Source organism: Oncorhynchus mykiss, chromosome 7 (assembly GCF_013265735.2).
Source record: "Oncorhynchus mykiss isolate Arlee chromosome 7, USDA_OmykA_1.1, whole genome shotgun sequence".
NCBI lineage: Eukaryota > Metazoa > Chordata > Actinopteri > Salmoniformes > Salmonidae > Oncorhynchus > Oncorhynchus mykiss.
In genome coordinates this window covers 14,201,059-14,216,234 of record NC_048571.1, presented here as the reverse complement: position 1 = coordinate 14,216,234, position 15,176 = coordinate 14,201,059, and the positions used below count along the sequence as shown (strand labels likewise).

The window sequence follows — 15,176 nt, the reverse complement described above, 5'->3', positions numbered from 1 at the left end:
GTTGAACAGTCCCCTCACGTCAGTCCCTCCCTCTCCCTGACATGAACAAGGCCTTGATTTGTAAGTAAGGCAGACAGAGCCTACTGTAGAAACTAGGCAGCTTGTCTGGAGGGCTGCTCTCACTACTGTAGAAACTAGGCAGCTTGTCTGGAGGGCTGCTCTCACTACTGTAGGAACTAGGCAGCTTGTCTGGAGGGCTGCTCTCACTACTGTAGAAACTAGGCAGCTTGTCTGGAAGGCTGCTCTCACTACTGTAGGAACTAGGCAGCTAGTCTGGAGGGCTGCTCTCACTACTGTAGGAACTAGGCAGCTTGTCTGGAGGGCTGCTCTCACTACTGTAGGAACTAGGCAGCTTGTCTGGAGGGCTGCTCTCACTACTGTAGGAACTAGGCAGCTTGTCTGGAGGGCTGCTCTCACTACTGTAGGAACTAGGCAGCTTGTCTGGAGGGCTGCTCTCACTACTGTAGGAACTAGGCAGCTTGTCTGGAGGGCTGCTCTCACTACTGTAGGAACTAGGCAGCATGTCTGGAGGGCTGCTCACTACTGTAGGAACTAGGCAGCCTGTCTAGTCTGGAGTAGAGGTCGACCGACTATGATTTTTCAACGCCGATACCGGTTTAATCGGCCTATTTTTATATATATATTTGTAATAATGACAATTACAACAATACTGAATGAACACTTATTTTAACTTGATATAATACATAAATAAAATAAATGTAGTCTCAAATAATGAAACATGTACAATTTGGTTTAAATAAGGCAAAAACAAAGTGTTGGAGAAGAACGTAAAAGTGCAATATGTGCCATGTAATAAAAAGCTAATGTTTTAAGTTCCTTGCTCAGAACATGAGAACATATGAAAGCTGGTGGTTCCTTTTAACATGAGTCTTCAATACTCCCAGGTAAGAAGTTGTAGGAATTATAGGACTATTTCTCTCTATACCATTTGTATTTCATATACCTTTGACTATTGGATGTTCTTATAGGCACTATAGTATTGCCAGCCTAATCTCAGGAGTTGATAGACTTGAAATCATAAACAGCGCAATGCTTGAAGCACAGCGAAGAGCTGCTGGCAAATGCAGGAAAGTGCTGTTTGAATGAATGCTTACGAGCCTGCTGGTGCCTACCACCGCTCAGTCAGACTGCTCTATAGAATATCAAATCATAGGCTTAATTATAATAAACACAAATACGAGCCTTAGGTCATTAATATGGCCAAATCCGGAAACTATCATTTCCAAAACAGAACGTTGATTCTTTCAGTGAAATATGGAACCGTTCCGTATTTTATCTAAAGGGTGGCATCCTTAAGTCAAAATATTGCTGTTACATTGCACAACCTTCAATGTTATTTCATAATTATGTACAATTCTGGCAAATTAATTCTGAGCTTTGTTAGGAAGAAATGGTCTTAACACAATTCGCGACGAGCCAGGCAACCCAAACTGCTGCATATACCCTGACTCTGCTTGCACAGAACACAAGAGAAGTAACACAATTGTCCTAGTTAAAAGAAATTCATGTTAGCAAGCAATATTAATTAAATATGCAGGTTTAAAAATATACCTGTGTATTGATTTTAAGAAAGGCATTGATGTTTATGGTTAGGCTTTTTTCGCGAATGCACTTGTTAAATCATCACCCGTTTGGAGAAGTAGGCTGTGATTCGATGATAAATTAACAGGCACCGCATCAATTATATGCAATGCAGGACAAGCTAGTTAACTACACATGGTTGATGATATTACTAGGTTAACTAGTGATTATGTTAAGATTGATTGTTTTTTATAAGATAAGTTTAATGCTAGCTAGCAACTTACCTTGGCTCCTTGCTGCACTCGCGTAGTCAGCCTGCCACGCAGTCTCCTCATGGAGTGCAATGTAATCGGTCATAATCGGCGTCCAAAAATGCCGATTACCGATTTGTTATGAAAACTTGAAATCGGCCCTAATTTAATCGGCCATTCTGATTTAATCGGTCGACCTCTAGTCTGGAGATCAACACTAACTACTGTAGGAACTAGGTAGCTAGTCTAGTCTGGAGGGCAGCTCTAACTACTCTACATCATGTAAATGAAGGTGAAGAATATGTAAGACTTTCTGCACCTACACATTTATCTGGATATTTATTCAGGAAATGAAAATGGCAGGGAAGTCTAAGATTTTGGAGATATTATTTTGATAGAGACTCGACAGATGATGAATCCAGTGCTATTTGACCCTGATACAGGGCTTACTCACAGCACCTCATTTAGACAGATAAAATAAGCACTGTTAGTGTCAAAAGAGATTTTATTTTATTTTATGAATGTACTCTGTTTGCTCTCCAGCAGTGTTTACCTTCTCCATAGTCATTATGACACAGATACTGGTGTGGTGCAGAGTTGAAGTCTGTTTAGACAAGGCCGGGGCTATAAAAATAACTAATGTGGGCTGGGAGTGCAGGAGGACCACAGTAAGATGGAAACTAGTGACATGGAGGGAGAGCCGTTATCCTGCCTTCTGTATAGGTGTGTTTGATAAGGCAGAGATGGGAAGTCCAGATCTGAGGAAACTCTGAGACGGTATGCTTTTAGTTTGTCGTCGTGTGTGTGTGTGATGCCTGGCCTGGACAGTCAGAACCTTGGCAGTCAGTCAACACAGAAACAGTTTTTTGCCTTTTAAGGGCAACAGGACTGAGCTCTCCTCCACACTGCCCTTCTCAGGCTTGGAGACTGTCTGAGACTGAGAGCAGAGAAACCCTTGATACAAACACATCCTCATTTCCAGGTGTGGTTGGACAAGACCCCTCCGTGTGATAGTGTCAATCCCACTCAGGGGAGTTCTGGAGGGAGGTTCCTGAAACCAGCACAGAGTGGGAAGAAACTCGGAGCCTTGAGGGGCTTTCACAACCAAGGCAAGCTGAGCTTTTTAGATTCAAGACAAATTAAAGAATGATCTTGTCGCTTGGCTGGTAATCCTGTTGGAGTCACTGAGTCACACGGCTGAATTAGACTCATTAACGGTTGAATTAGCAGGAGTGTAGTCTGCTGGGAAGGAGAGGAAGTAAACAGGGAGAGAAGGGAGAAATATGATTTCAGGCAGTACCGTGGACGCCTCACAGGGTCCTCAAAGTCAAAACGCGCTCACTCACTCAACCGGTTTCTTCATAGAGAGCTTGTCTGTTGCGTGCAGCGTTAGATTTAACATAACAGCAGAAGTGAAAACCCTGCCAGTCAGATCGGCCACCAGTAAGACTAGCTGTCGCCTTTGGTGTCACCCCCCCCCCCCCCCCCTTTAAGTTTAATCAGGTAGAAACATATTGTAAGTTGCATTGTAAGTCCTTAGCTTCTCTGGTGAGGACAATTTCACAAGTGTCAATGTCTCTGTTTACTCATATCTGGTTAACCTACAGTACCAGGTGCCCAGGGTTACACAAAGACACAGAATTCATCAAACCCGTATTCGCAAACCTAGAAACTGTTTTAAACCAAGTCTGGTCCCAGCCCAGTCTGTGCGGTATTCTCCAGTTGTTACTGCATGTGAGAAACTACGTCAGAAACCCAGCAAAGGTTTGTTAACCTAGCTGTGGAAGCTCCAAAAGCACATGTGTCCCAGTTCATGTGAGTTACTAATCATCAGGCTCTCCTCACTCTGGCGCTATAAATCAAATGTTATTTGTCACATGCTTCATAAACAACAGGTGTAGACTAGCAGTGCAATGCTTACTTACAGGCCCTTCCCATAAATGCAGAGAGAAAAACTATAGAAAAAAATGTGTAAAACAAGGAATACACAATGATTAACAATAGCATGGCTATATACACAGGGTACCAGTACCGAGTCCATGTGCAGGGGTACGATGTCATTTAGGTAGATATGTACATACAGTGCCTTGCGAAAGTATTCGGCCCCCTTGAACTTTGCGACCTTTTGCCACATTTCAGGCTTCAAACATAAAGATATAAAACTTTATTTTTTTGTGAAGAATCAACAACAAGTGGGACACAATCATGAAGTGGAACGACATTTATTGGATATTTCAAACTTTTTTAACAAATCAAAAACTGAAAAATTGGGCGTGCAAAATTATTCAGCCCCCTTAAGTTAATACTTTGTAGCGCCACCTTTTGCTGCGATTACAGCTGTAAGTCGCTTGGGGTATGTCTCTATCAGTTTTGCACATCGAGAGACTGACATTTTTTCCCATTCCTCCTTGCAAAACAGCTCGAGCTCAGTGAGGTTGGATGGAGAGCATTTGTGAACAGCAGTTTTCAGTTCTTTCCACAGATTCTCGATTGGATTCAGGTCTGGATTTTGACTTGGCCATTCTAACACCTGGATATGTTTATTTTTGAACCATTCCATTGTAGATTATGCTTTATGTTTTGGATCATTGTCTTGTTGGAAGACAAATCTCCGTCCCAGTCTCAGGTCTTTTGCGGACTCCATCAGGTTTTCTTCCAGAATGGTCCTGTATTTGGCTCCATCCATCTTCCCATCAATTTTAACCATCTTCCCTGTCCCTGCTGAAGAAAAGCAGGCCCAAACCATGATGCTGCCACCACCATATTTGACAGTGGGGATGGTGTGTTCAGCTGTGTTGCTTTTACGCCAAACATAACGTTTTGCATTGTTGCCAAAAAGTTCCATTTTGGTTTCATCTGACCAGAGCACCTTCTTCCACATGTTTGGTGTGTCTCCCAGGTGGCTTGTGGCAAACTTTAAACAACACTTTTTATGGATATCTTTAAGAAATGGCTTTCTTCTTGCCACTCTTCCATAAAGGCCAGATTTGTGCAATATATGACTGATTGTTGTCCTATGGACAGAGTCTCCCACCTCAGCTGTAGATTTCTGCAGTTCATCCAGAGTGATCATGGGCCTCTTGGCTGCATCTCTGATCAGTCTTCTCCTTGTATGAGCTGAAAGTTTACAGGGACGGTCAGGTCTTGGTAGATTTGCAGTGGTCTGATAGTCCTTCCATTTCAATATTATCGCTTGCACAGTTCTCCTTGGGATGTTTCAAGCTTGGGAAATCTTTTTGTATCCAAATCCGGCTTTAAACTTCTTCACAACAGTATCTCGGACCTGCCTGGTGTGTTCCTTGTTCTTCATGATGCTCTCTGCGCTTTTAACGGACCTCTGAGACTATCACTGTGCAGGTGCATTTATACGGAGACTTGATTACACACAGGTGGATTGTATTTATCATCTTTAGTCATTTAGGTCAGCATTGGATCATTCAGAGATCCTCACTGAACTTCTGGAGAGAGTTTGCTGCACTGAAAGTAAAGGGGCTGAATAATTTTGCACGACCAATTTTTCAGTTTTTGATTTGTTAAAAAAGTTTGAAATATCCAATAAATGTCGTTCCACTTCATGATTGTGTCCCACTTGTTGTTGATTCTTCACAAAAAAATACAGTTTTATATCTTTATGTTTGAAGCCTGAAATGTGGCAAAAGGTCGCAAAGTTCAAGGGGGCCGAATACTTTCGCAAGGCACTGTATAGGTAGGGGTAAAGTGACTAGGCAACAGTATAGATAATAAACGGTAGCAGAAGCTTATGATGCATCAAAAGATTTTGTGCAGGGGGGTCAGTGCAGATAGCTATTTGGTTAACTATTTCGTAGTCTTCTGGCTTGGGGGTAGAAGCTGTTAGGGTCCTGTTGGTTCCAAACTTGGTGCATCGGTACCACTTGTCGTGCGGTAGCAGAGGGAGCAGTCTATGACTAGGGTGGCTGGAGCCTTTGACAATTTTTAGGGTCTTCCTCTTACACAGCCTGGTATAGAGGTCCTGGATGGCAGGAAGCTTGGCCCCAGTGATGTACTGGGCCGTATGTACTACCCTCTGTAGCACCTTACGGTCAGATGCCAGCCAGTTGCCATAAGCGGTGATGCAGCCAGTCAAGATGCTCTCAATGGTGCAGCTGTAGAACCTTTTGAGGATCTGAGGGCCCATGTCAAATCTTTTCAGCCTCCTGAGGGGGAAGAGGTGTTGTCGTGCCTTCTTGACTGTGTTAGTGTGTGAGGACCATGTTACTTCCTTGGTGATGTGGACACAGAGGAACTTGACTCTCAACCCGCTCCATTACAGCCCTGTCGATGTGGATGGGGGTGTGCTTGGCCCTCCCTTTCCTGTAGTCCACGATCCTGGCACCATTGTCGTCGGTGACCAGGCCTACCACCGCCTGCTACCATTTGGCTCTTACCAGGCAATTACAGAACAGTTGTAGATAGTAGCCAAAGAACCTGACCATGAATTCAATCTATGTTGATCCATTGTACAGAGAGCACATACAAGACATTTGGATTCATTCCCTGAAGTGCACCCTATTGCCTATATAGTGCACTTTATTTGACCAGAGCCACATGTGCTCGCTCTGGCAGGGCAGAAGAGGATCTGTGATGAGTGTGCTAACCAGACCTGTATCTGCTGAGCTTTTCACCACCAGCAGCATCCGCTAGCTATCGATGGGCTCTCCTCCAGCATTTCTGCCTGATTAGACAAGACAGGCCTCCAGCACCTTGTACTCCTGCCAGGAAAGCCCCCAGCCCAGCCTCTGTGGAATGATGCAGAACTGACGGCACTCTGATGTGTGGCTCTATGACAAGGTTTCCCCTATGAATGCATAGGCGGGACCCCCACCCCCCTTCCCTAGCTCTGTTGCACACCCCTGCCTAAACATATATTTCAAATATTCAAATATTTTGGTCTATGCAGTCTGGGTATTTAGTTCCCTTCCTTTCTTTTGATGTAACCTAGGAGAAACACTGGCCTGCAGGGGAAGTTTACCTACTTGATCAGAGCAGACATCATTAGCTAGCAGGATGTCCTTAATGCAACCTAGGAGAAACACTGACCTGCAGGGGAAGTTTACCTACTTGATCAGAGCAGACATCATTAGCTAGCAGGATGTCCTTAATGCAACCTAGGAGAAACACTGACCTGCAGGGGAAGTTTACCTACTTGATCAGAGCAGACATCATTAAGCTAGCAGGAAGTCCTCATCCTTCTCCTCCTACTCATCATCATCATCATCATCATAACACACAGTAATGTGCCTTCCAGTCAAGCTGATGACTAACCCTTCTGCCATGTCTATGTCCTTACAGTCCAACTAAATAAGTAAACCTTTTTCTTCAGGAAACCTGGTTAATGTGTTTCATTGAGCAAGGCCCAGAGTGATACTTTGAAGAGTGCACTGTTGTTACCATGGAGACAGTCGGGGGTAGATGGAGTGGTTCCATCAGAATCCGTAGAAAAACATCCTGCTGTTTGTATTATCTCGCCACAGCTGAATCTCTGGGAAAGTCCACATGAAAGCTTGAAAGGCTCTCTGCATAAAGGATGCCCTACATATCAGCCCAACACTTGTCATTTAACCTGTTAAGGATATGGCAGACATATGCCCCCTTTGGAAGTGGAAGTGGACCTCTGGTATCACAGAGGAACAAAGCGTTCAACGGAACCTTAATAAGTGGTTTTGTTTATACGGCACATCCAGGCAGTGTTGATCATCTTGACTCAGCTGGGTATTGTCAATAGACGTATGTGAAAGCAAGCAGCTCTGACCTTTTCCTCCTTGCCTGACCTAGTCTCTCTGAGGTGTTCTAGCCCTGGTGCTGTGGGCTGTTGCTAGCTACTATACTCCAGCTGTTAGCAGTGACAGAAATAGAGTGGATCTCTATTGAAGCTGTTAAGTAGACCAGGGCTGGTCTACTACCCACAGCCTCCAGCCTCAGTGTAAATGGGCTAATTGTTCCTGTTTGAGGAGAGGCCTGGTTCCTGGGCTAACTGGCAAATGGCTGAGGGCCTTCCCTGGATGAACTTTGTCACCTGAGGGGGAGTTTGGGGAGAGGATGAGGAGTGGGAGGGACATTGGATGGTTTTGTGATGAGGAGTGAGAGCAGAAATGCGCTCTATAGGGATGGTGCCAGGTTTCCTCCAGACGTGATGCTTGGCTTTCAGGCCAAAGAGTTCAATCAATTTCATCAGAACAGAGAATCTTGTTTCTCATGGTCTGAGAGTCCTTTAGGTGCCTTTTGGCAAACTCCAAGCAGGCTGTCATGTTCCTTTTTTACTGAGGATTGTCTTCCGTCTGGCCACACTACCATAAAGGCCTGATTAGGAGGAGTGCTGCAGAGATGGTTGTCCTTCTGGAAGGTTCTCCGATCTCCACAGAGTAACTGTGGAGCTCTGTAAGAGTGACAAATAGGGTTCTTTGTCGCCTCCCTGAACAAGGCCCTTCTCCCCCGATTCCTCAGTTTGGCCCGGCGGCCTGCTCTAGGAAGAGTCTTGGCGGTTCCAAACTTCTTCCATTTAAGAATGATGGAGGCCACTGGGCTCTTTGGGACCTTCAATGTTACAGAAATGTGTTGGTACCCTTCCCCAGATCTGTGCCTCGACACAATCCTGTCTCTGAGCTCTATGGACAATTCCTTAAACCTCTTGGCTTGGTTTTTGCTCTGACATGCACAGTCAACTGTGGGACCTTATATAGACAGGTGTGTGCCTTTTCCAAATATATATATTTTAGAAAAATCAAAACCTTTTCACTTTTTCATTATGGGGTATTGTGTGTAGATTGATGAGGGGACTAAAATATTGTATACATTTTAGAATAAGGCTGTTGCATAACAATGTGGGAAAAGTCGAGGGGTCTGAATACTTTCTGAAGGCACTGTATGCTGCCATTATTTAATACGTTTTATAACTCTCAGTTCCTCTTTTCTATCAATTAACTGATGACTCGAGGGTTGAAATATGTGTGATTTGACACCTACTCTATCGTGGCTTCTCTCTGAATTAATGTGATAAAGTGCCCCTTGAAATTGTAAGCAACAGTTTTGAAATAACGGGAGACCATTGTGTAAACAGGACGAATAACATTGTCGTATTCAGAGCTTGTTCCTGTCTGCTGGCAGGCTGAAGGACAGTCTGTGTTTACTTCATGTTGTACACTTTGTGCCCAAACAAAGACCATGCATCCACTGTATCAAAACTCTGAAATCTATGAATTTAGGACTCTATGGACAAAAGCCTTGCTAGATAAACATGAGTACACATATAGACCCGCACTGAGGGACAGACGGACGCGCGTGCGCACACACACACATGCAAATAATCTAATTTGTCAGATGCGGTTGAGAGCAGATTGTGCAGCAGAGAGATAGATGCAGTGCCCTGGGGATGCTGTTGAAGCAGAGTAATGATGTCTAACTGCATGTTCACAGACACGTGCTGCTCTCTCTGTCGATGTCCCTCCATCCCTGTCTCTCTCTCTATATATATTTCCGTCCATCTCTCTTTGTATGTGGACTAGCCTCTCCTCTGGGAGTCCAGCCACCTCCACAGCCTGCAGTGCTCCTGCACCAAAAGCGAAACGTGAGCGGAGAAGATGAAGGGGAGGTATAGAGAGGGAAAAGAGAGAGAGAAACAATGGTCAGAGTGGAGATGTGAATGGATACCGGTGTGGTCCCTTATGTTTATCATTGTCCCTCTTTCTCCCTATCTCTCCCTCCTTCTCTCAGCTCGTAGAGGAAGGCCCAGGCGGGGTCGTGGAGTGGCTCAGTACAAGGGTGTGTGTTCTCACCAAGGGTGTGTGCCTCTCCTCCCCCCTGGAGAAGGCCAGCAGGATCAGGATGTCGGAGGCTAGAGAGCGTAGCCCCCGCCACCAGAGACCCTGGTCAGTGTACCGGGCCAACACCTTTGACCTCTCCTCTGAGATGATCGGCCTGGCACTCGCAGGTGAGAATGGGAAAGGGTTGTGTGTTGGACACAGACTATATCAAGGAGACAAACCATATGAGAGACCATGTGATGAACAATTGGTAATGGAATTACTTCCTGCCTTGTACACATCCTGTTGATCCAGTCTGTATATCAAGGTACACCAACATGTTTTTATCACTGTTGTCCTTTCACTTCTGCCAACTGAATTAGTGGTTAATGACTTGTATGAGTTAATGCTACTTTGCTGTTTTGTAGGGAACAGCCAGGATCCAGATGAGCCTGTTCTAGAGTTCAGTGTGGGTGAGTACAGTAAATTAACTTCTAAAGGAATTTGTCTTTCATTTCTTGTTCCATGCGTTCCAACGTGCTGTGTCCCTTCCTCCCCAGCCTGTAATGAGTTGGTGACCCCAGCTCTGGAACGGAAACCCAGCAGCTTTGTGGCAGTGAGCTGCACCACCCCTCCCCAGGCCTTCTGGACCAAACACACCCAGACTGAGATCATCGAGGTGAGACAGACCATCATCCTACTGCCGTCGTCCCTCTGCCCCCTACTGCCGTCGTCCCTCTGCCCCCTACTGCCGTCGTCCCTCTGCCCCCTACTGCCGTCGTCCCTCTGCCCCCTACTGCCGCCGTCCCTCTGCCCCTTACTGCCGCCGTCCCTCTGCCCCTTACTGCCGCCGTCCCTCTGCCCCTTACTGCCGTCGTCCCTCTGCCCCCTGGGGCCGTCGTCCCTCTGCCCCCTACTGTCGTCGTCCCTCTGCCCCCTGGGGCCGTCGTCCCTCTGCCCCCTACTGCCGTCGTCCCTCTGCCCCCTACTGCCGTCGTCCCTCTGCGTCCTGTAAAACAACACTGTAAAACAACACAATCTACTGCACCTATCTGGTGTACGTGACAATAAAACATGATTTTAGAATGTTGTTAACTAATATCTTTCTGTATGTGTACAGTTTAGATGAAGCAACAATGAGAGCTTCATGGATTGATTGCTTCCCCCTACAGGGCACCAATAACCCTATATTCCTGAGCAGCATAGCCTTCTTCCAGGACTCTCTGATCAACCAGCAGACGCAGGTCAAGCTGTCTGTGTACGACGTCAAGGACCGCTCTCAGGGCACGGTGAGTAGAATATTAGATAAGATGACATTAAAACACCAAGTAATATGTCCTGCTCCCATCAGATAATTAACTACTAGGTCAGTCCCATTCCTCTCATCACCTCCCTTCCCTCACCAGCCACCTTGGGAGTGTTGTTTTCTTAGATGTCTGTCTCTGAATCCTTTCTCTCTCCCTCACTTTCTCTCGCTTTCTCTTTCTCCTGACCTAGATGTATTTATTAGGCTCAGCTCTGTTTCCTGTGAAGGAGTTGCTGCAGGAGAAGAACCACAGGTTACACCTGACCCTGAGGTAGGAGAGACACAGGTTACACCTGACCCTGAGGTAGGAGAGACACAGGTTACACCTGACCCTGAGGTAGGAGAGACACAGGTTACACCTGACCCTGAGGTAGGAGAGACACAGGTTACACCTGACCCTGAGGTAGGAGAGACACAGGTTAGAGACACAGGTTACACCTGACCCTGAGGTAGGAGAGACACAGGTTACACCTGACCCTGAGGTAGGAGAGACACAGGTTACACCTGACCCTGAGGTAGGAGAGACACAGGTTACACCTGACCCTGAGGTAGGGGGGGACACAGGTTACACCTGACCCCGGGGTAGGGGGGGACACAGGTTACACCTGACCCCGGGGTAGGGGGGGACACAGGTTACACCTGACCCCGGGGTAGGGGGGGACACAGGTTACACCTGACCCTGAGGTAGGAGAGACACAGGTTACACCTGACCCTGAGGTAGGAGGGGACACAGGTTACACCTGACCCTGAGGTAGGGGGGGACACAGGTTACACCTGACCCCGGGGTAGGTGGGGACACAGGTTACACCTGACCCTGAGGTAGGAGAGACACAGGTTACACCTGACCCTGAGGTAGGAGAGACACAGGTTACACCTGACCTTGAGGTAGGAGAGACACAGGTTACACCTGACCTTGAGGTAGGAGAGACACAGGTTACACCTGACCCTGAGGTAGGAGAGACACAGGTTACACCTGACCTTGAGGTAGGAGAGACACAGGTTACACCTGACCCTGAGGTAGGAGAGACACAGGTTACACCTGACCCTGAGGTAGGAGAGACACAGGTTACACCTGACCCTGAGGTAGGAGAGACACAGGTTACACCTGACCCTGAGGTAGGAGAGACACAGGTTACACCTGACCCTGAGGTAGGAGAGACACAGGTTACACCTGACCCTGAGGTAGGAGAGACACAGGTTACACCTGACCCTGAGGTAGGAGAGACACAGGTTACACCTGACCCTGAGGTAGGAGAGACACAGGTTACACCTGACCCTGAGGTAGGGGGGGACACAGGTTACACCTGACCCCGGGGTAGGGGGGGACACAGGTTACACCTGACCCCGGGGTAGGGGGGGACACAGGTTACACCTGACCCCGGGGTAGGGGGGGACACAGGTTACACCTGACCCCGGGGTAGGGGGGGCACAGGTTACACCTGACCCCGGGGTAGGGGGGAACACAGGTTACACCTGACCCCGGGGTAGGGGGGGACACAGGTTACACCTGACCCTGAGGTAGGAGAGACACAGGTTACACCTGACCCCGAGGTAGGGGGGGACACAGGTTACACCTGACCCCGGGGTAGGGGGGGACACAGGTTACACCTGACCCCGGGGTAGGGGGGGACACAGGTTACACCTGACCCTGAGGTAGGGGGGGACACAGGTTACACCTGACCCCGGGGTAGGGGGGGACACAGGTTACACCTGACCCCGGGGTAGGGGGGGACACAGGTTACACCTGACCCCGGGGTAGGGGGGGACACAGGTTACACCTGACCCCGGGGTAGGGGGGAACACAGGTTACACCTGACCCCGGGGTAGGGGGGAACACAGGTTACACCTGACCCCGGGGTAGGGGGGGACACAGGTTACACCTGACCCTAAGGTAGGAGAGACACAGGTTACACCTGACCCCGAGGTAGGGGGGGACACAGGTTACACCTGACCCCGGGGTAGGGGGGGACACAGGTTACACCTGACCCCGGGGTAGGGGGGGACACAGGTTACACCTGACCCCGGGGTAGGGGGGGACACAGGTTACACCTGACCCCGGGGTAGGGGGGGGACACAGGTTACACCTGACCCCGGGGTAGGGGGGGACACAGGTTACACCTGACCCCGGGGTAGGGGGGGACACAGGTTACACCTGACCCCGGGGTAGGGGGGGACACAGGTTACACCTGACCCCGGGGTAGGGGGGGACACAGGTTACACCTGACCCCGGGGTAGGGGGGAGCACAGGTTACACCTGACCCCGGGGTAGGGGGGAGCACAGGTTACACCTGACCCCGGGGTAGGGGGGGGGACACAGGTTACACCTGACCCCGGGGTAGGGGGGGGGACACAGGTTACACCTGACCCCGAGGTAGGAGAGACACAGGTTACACCTGACCCCGAGGTAGGGGGGGACACAGGTTACACCTGACCCCGGGGTAGGGGGGGACACAGGTTACACCTGACCCCGGGGTAGAGGGGGACACAGGTTACACCTGACCCCGGGGTAGGGGGGGACACAGGTTACACCTGACCCTGAGGTAGGAGAGACACAGGTTACACCTGACCCTGAGGTAGGAGAGACACAGGTTACACCTGACCCTGAGGTAGGAGAGACACAGGTTACACCTGACCCCGGGGTATGAGAGACCGACAGGTGGAATTGATTCAGACAGGATTCGTATGTCATTATGATTATAATTATATTCATATTGCTCCCGAGTGGCGCAGTGATCTAAGGCACTGCGTCTCAGTGCTAGGAGTGTAACTACAGACACCCTGGTTCGAATCCAGGTTCTATCACAATAGGCCGTGATTGGGAGTCCCATAGGGTGGCGAACAATTGGCCCAGCGTCGCCGGGGTAGGCCGTCATTGTAAAATAAGAATTTGTTCTTAACTGACTTGCCTGGTTAAATAAAATAAAATAGGCCATGCCTTTGGTAAGGTGGCAGGTAGCCTAGTGGTTGGAGCGCTGTGCCAGTAACCTGAGCCGGCAAGGTAAAACAAAATCTGTGTGCCCTTGAGCAAGGCACTTAACCCTAATTTTTCCAGGGTGTGTCCTGCTTGCTGCCAACACTCCCTAATCCTGTTTCATTCTTTAGTTATCAATGGCTGACCCTGGCCGTGACCCCACTCTGTGAGGGGGTCTCAGGAGGAGTTGGGATATTCACACATGTATAATATATTCTTGTACATTTGTGAAATAGGACAAATGTAAGCACCCAAATGATTATTGTCTTATAACAGACGAGGATGCTTAAATGTATGGCTCCATAGTAATGTAAATATGAAGCCTATACATTTTTCAGCTAGATTGTTTTGGGTCTGTCATAGTTTTCTGCTGTTTGATCGTTGCTGACTGTAGACTGTGTGTTCCTGTGGGATGCCGTTGACAGCCCTATTGGTGTGTGTTATTGATGAACAGATCTGCAGAGAACAAGCACGTGGGGAACATCACCGTCATTGCCTGGCAGATAGAGGAGAAGCGGGACCAGAGGACTCTGCCTGTTGCCAGGTTACCAGACGCCATCAACGGCAGGGTGAGCTTCCGAGACTCTCGCCGGATCCCTACCGCTGACACCAAATGTCAGACACCTGTGAGACCGGGGCCAGGGTCGTGTGTGTGTGTGTGTGTGTGCATCCTGCATGTGTGACTCTTCTATCCCTGTGTGCCTCAGACCGTGCTTCCGGTGGATGAGAGCCTGACAGAATCCATGGGTGTCAGAGCCAAATATGCATCTTTATGCAAAGACACCCTGCTGACATCAGGTAGGCGGGACAGCTGGGTCTGTCCCATTATCTCAGCCCACTGGCACCACCTCTACCAAAGCCCACTAGAAGAGCCTGTCTCCCCACTGAGACTCTTTGTAAGCAGGCGCCAATAATTCATAAGTGTCACCTGAGACGAATGCAGTTAGGTATCATCTTCCGTAACATTTCACCTAATGTGATTCTGTTCTAAAAATGATTTCTGCGGCTCTAAATGATTTGATTGGACATCCATCCGATCCGTCCCTCATGGCTGGATGTTAGCAGGTTTCACTGAGTAATGTCATTACCCGTACGCTCAGTGAGAGATTGTTGCTTTTCTTAGTCACCACTCTCAGATGTGTGTGTGTGTGTGTGTGTCTGGACAGACAGACATCTGTATACAGTGGAATGGCTTATTTTTCTCTGGGAAGGAAATACTTTTTCACATGCTCCTCTTACACTTTAAATCATCACCGAGACAAAATGTGACCTTCAAATATACAGCTGCTTTATCATTTATTACTCGACTGTGGAGCAAAAGAAATGATTCAGAGATTGTGTTAGATGAT

The 15,176-nt window shown here is 48.1% G+C and overlaps 1 protein-coding gene across 9 annotated transcripts in view; it reads left to right on the top strand.

Annotated features, from left to right (window-relative positions):
• Window positions 1-15,176, top strand: part of LOC110528761 (inositol polyphosphate-4-phosphatase type I A) — a 56,250-nt gene that overhangs the window by 12,525 nt on the left and 28,549 nt on the right. For all 9 annotated transcript variants that reach the window (XM_036982675.1, XM_036982674.1, XM_036982678.1 and 6 more), the window contains exons 2-8: window positions 9,522-9,738; window positions 9,979-10,023; window positions 10,111-10,229; window positions 10,723-10,839; window positions 11,048-11,127; window positions 14,282-14,396; window positions 14,535-14,625. In XM_036982675.1, coding sequence (XP_036838570.1) covers window positions 9,633-9,738; window positions 9,979-10,023; window positions 10,111-10,229; window positions 10,723-10,839; window positions 11,048-11,127; window positions 14,282-14,396; window positions 14,535-14,625 — 673 coding nt within the window. In that variant the 5' untranslated portion in view covers window positions 9,522-9,632. The remainder of the gene's footprint in view (window positions 1-9,521; window positions 9,739-9,978; window positions 10,024-10,110; window positions 10,230-10,722; window positions 10,840-11,047; window positions 11,128-14,281; window positions 14,397-14,534; window positions 14,626-15,176) is intronic.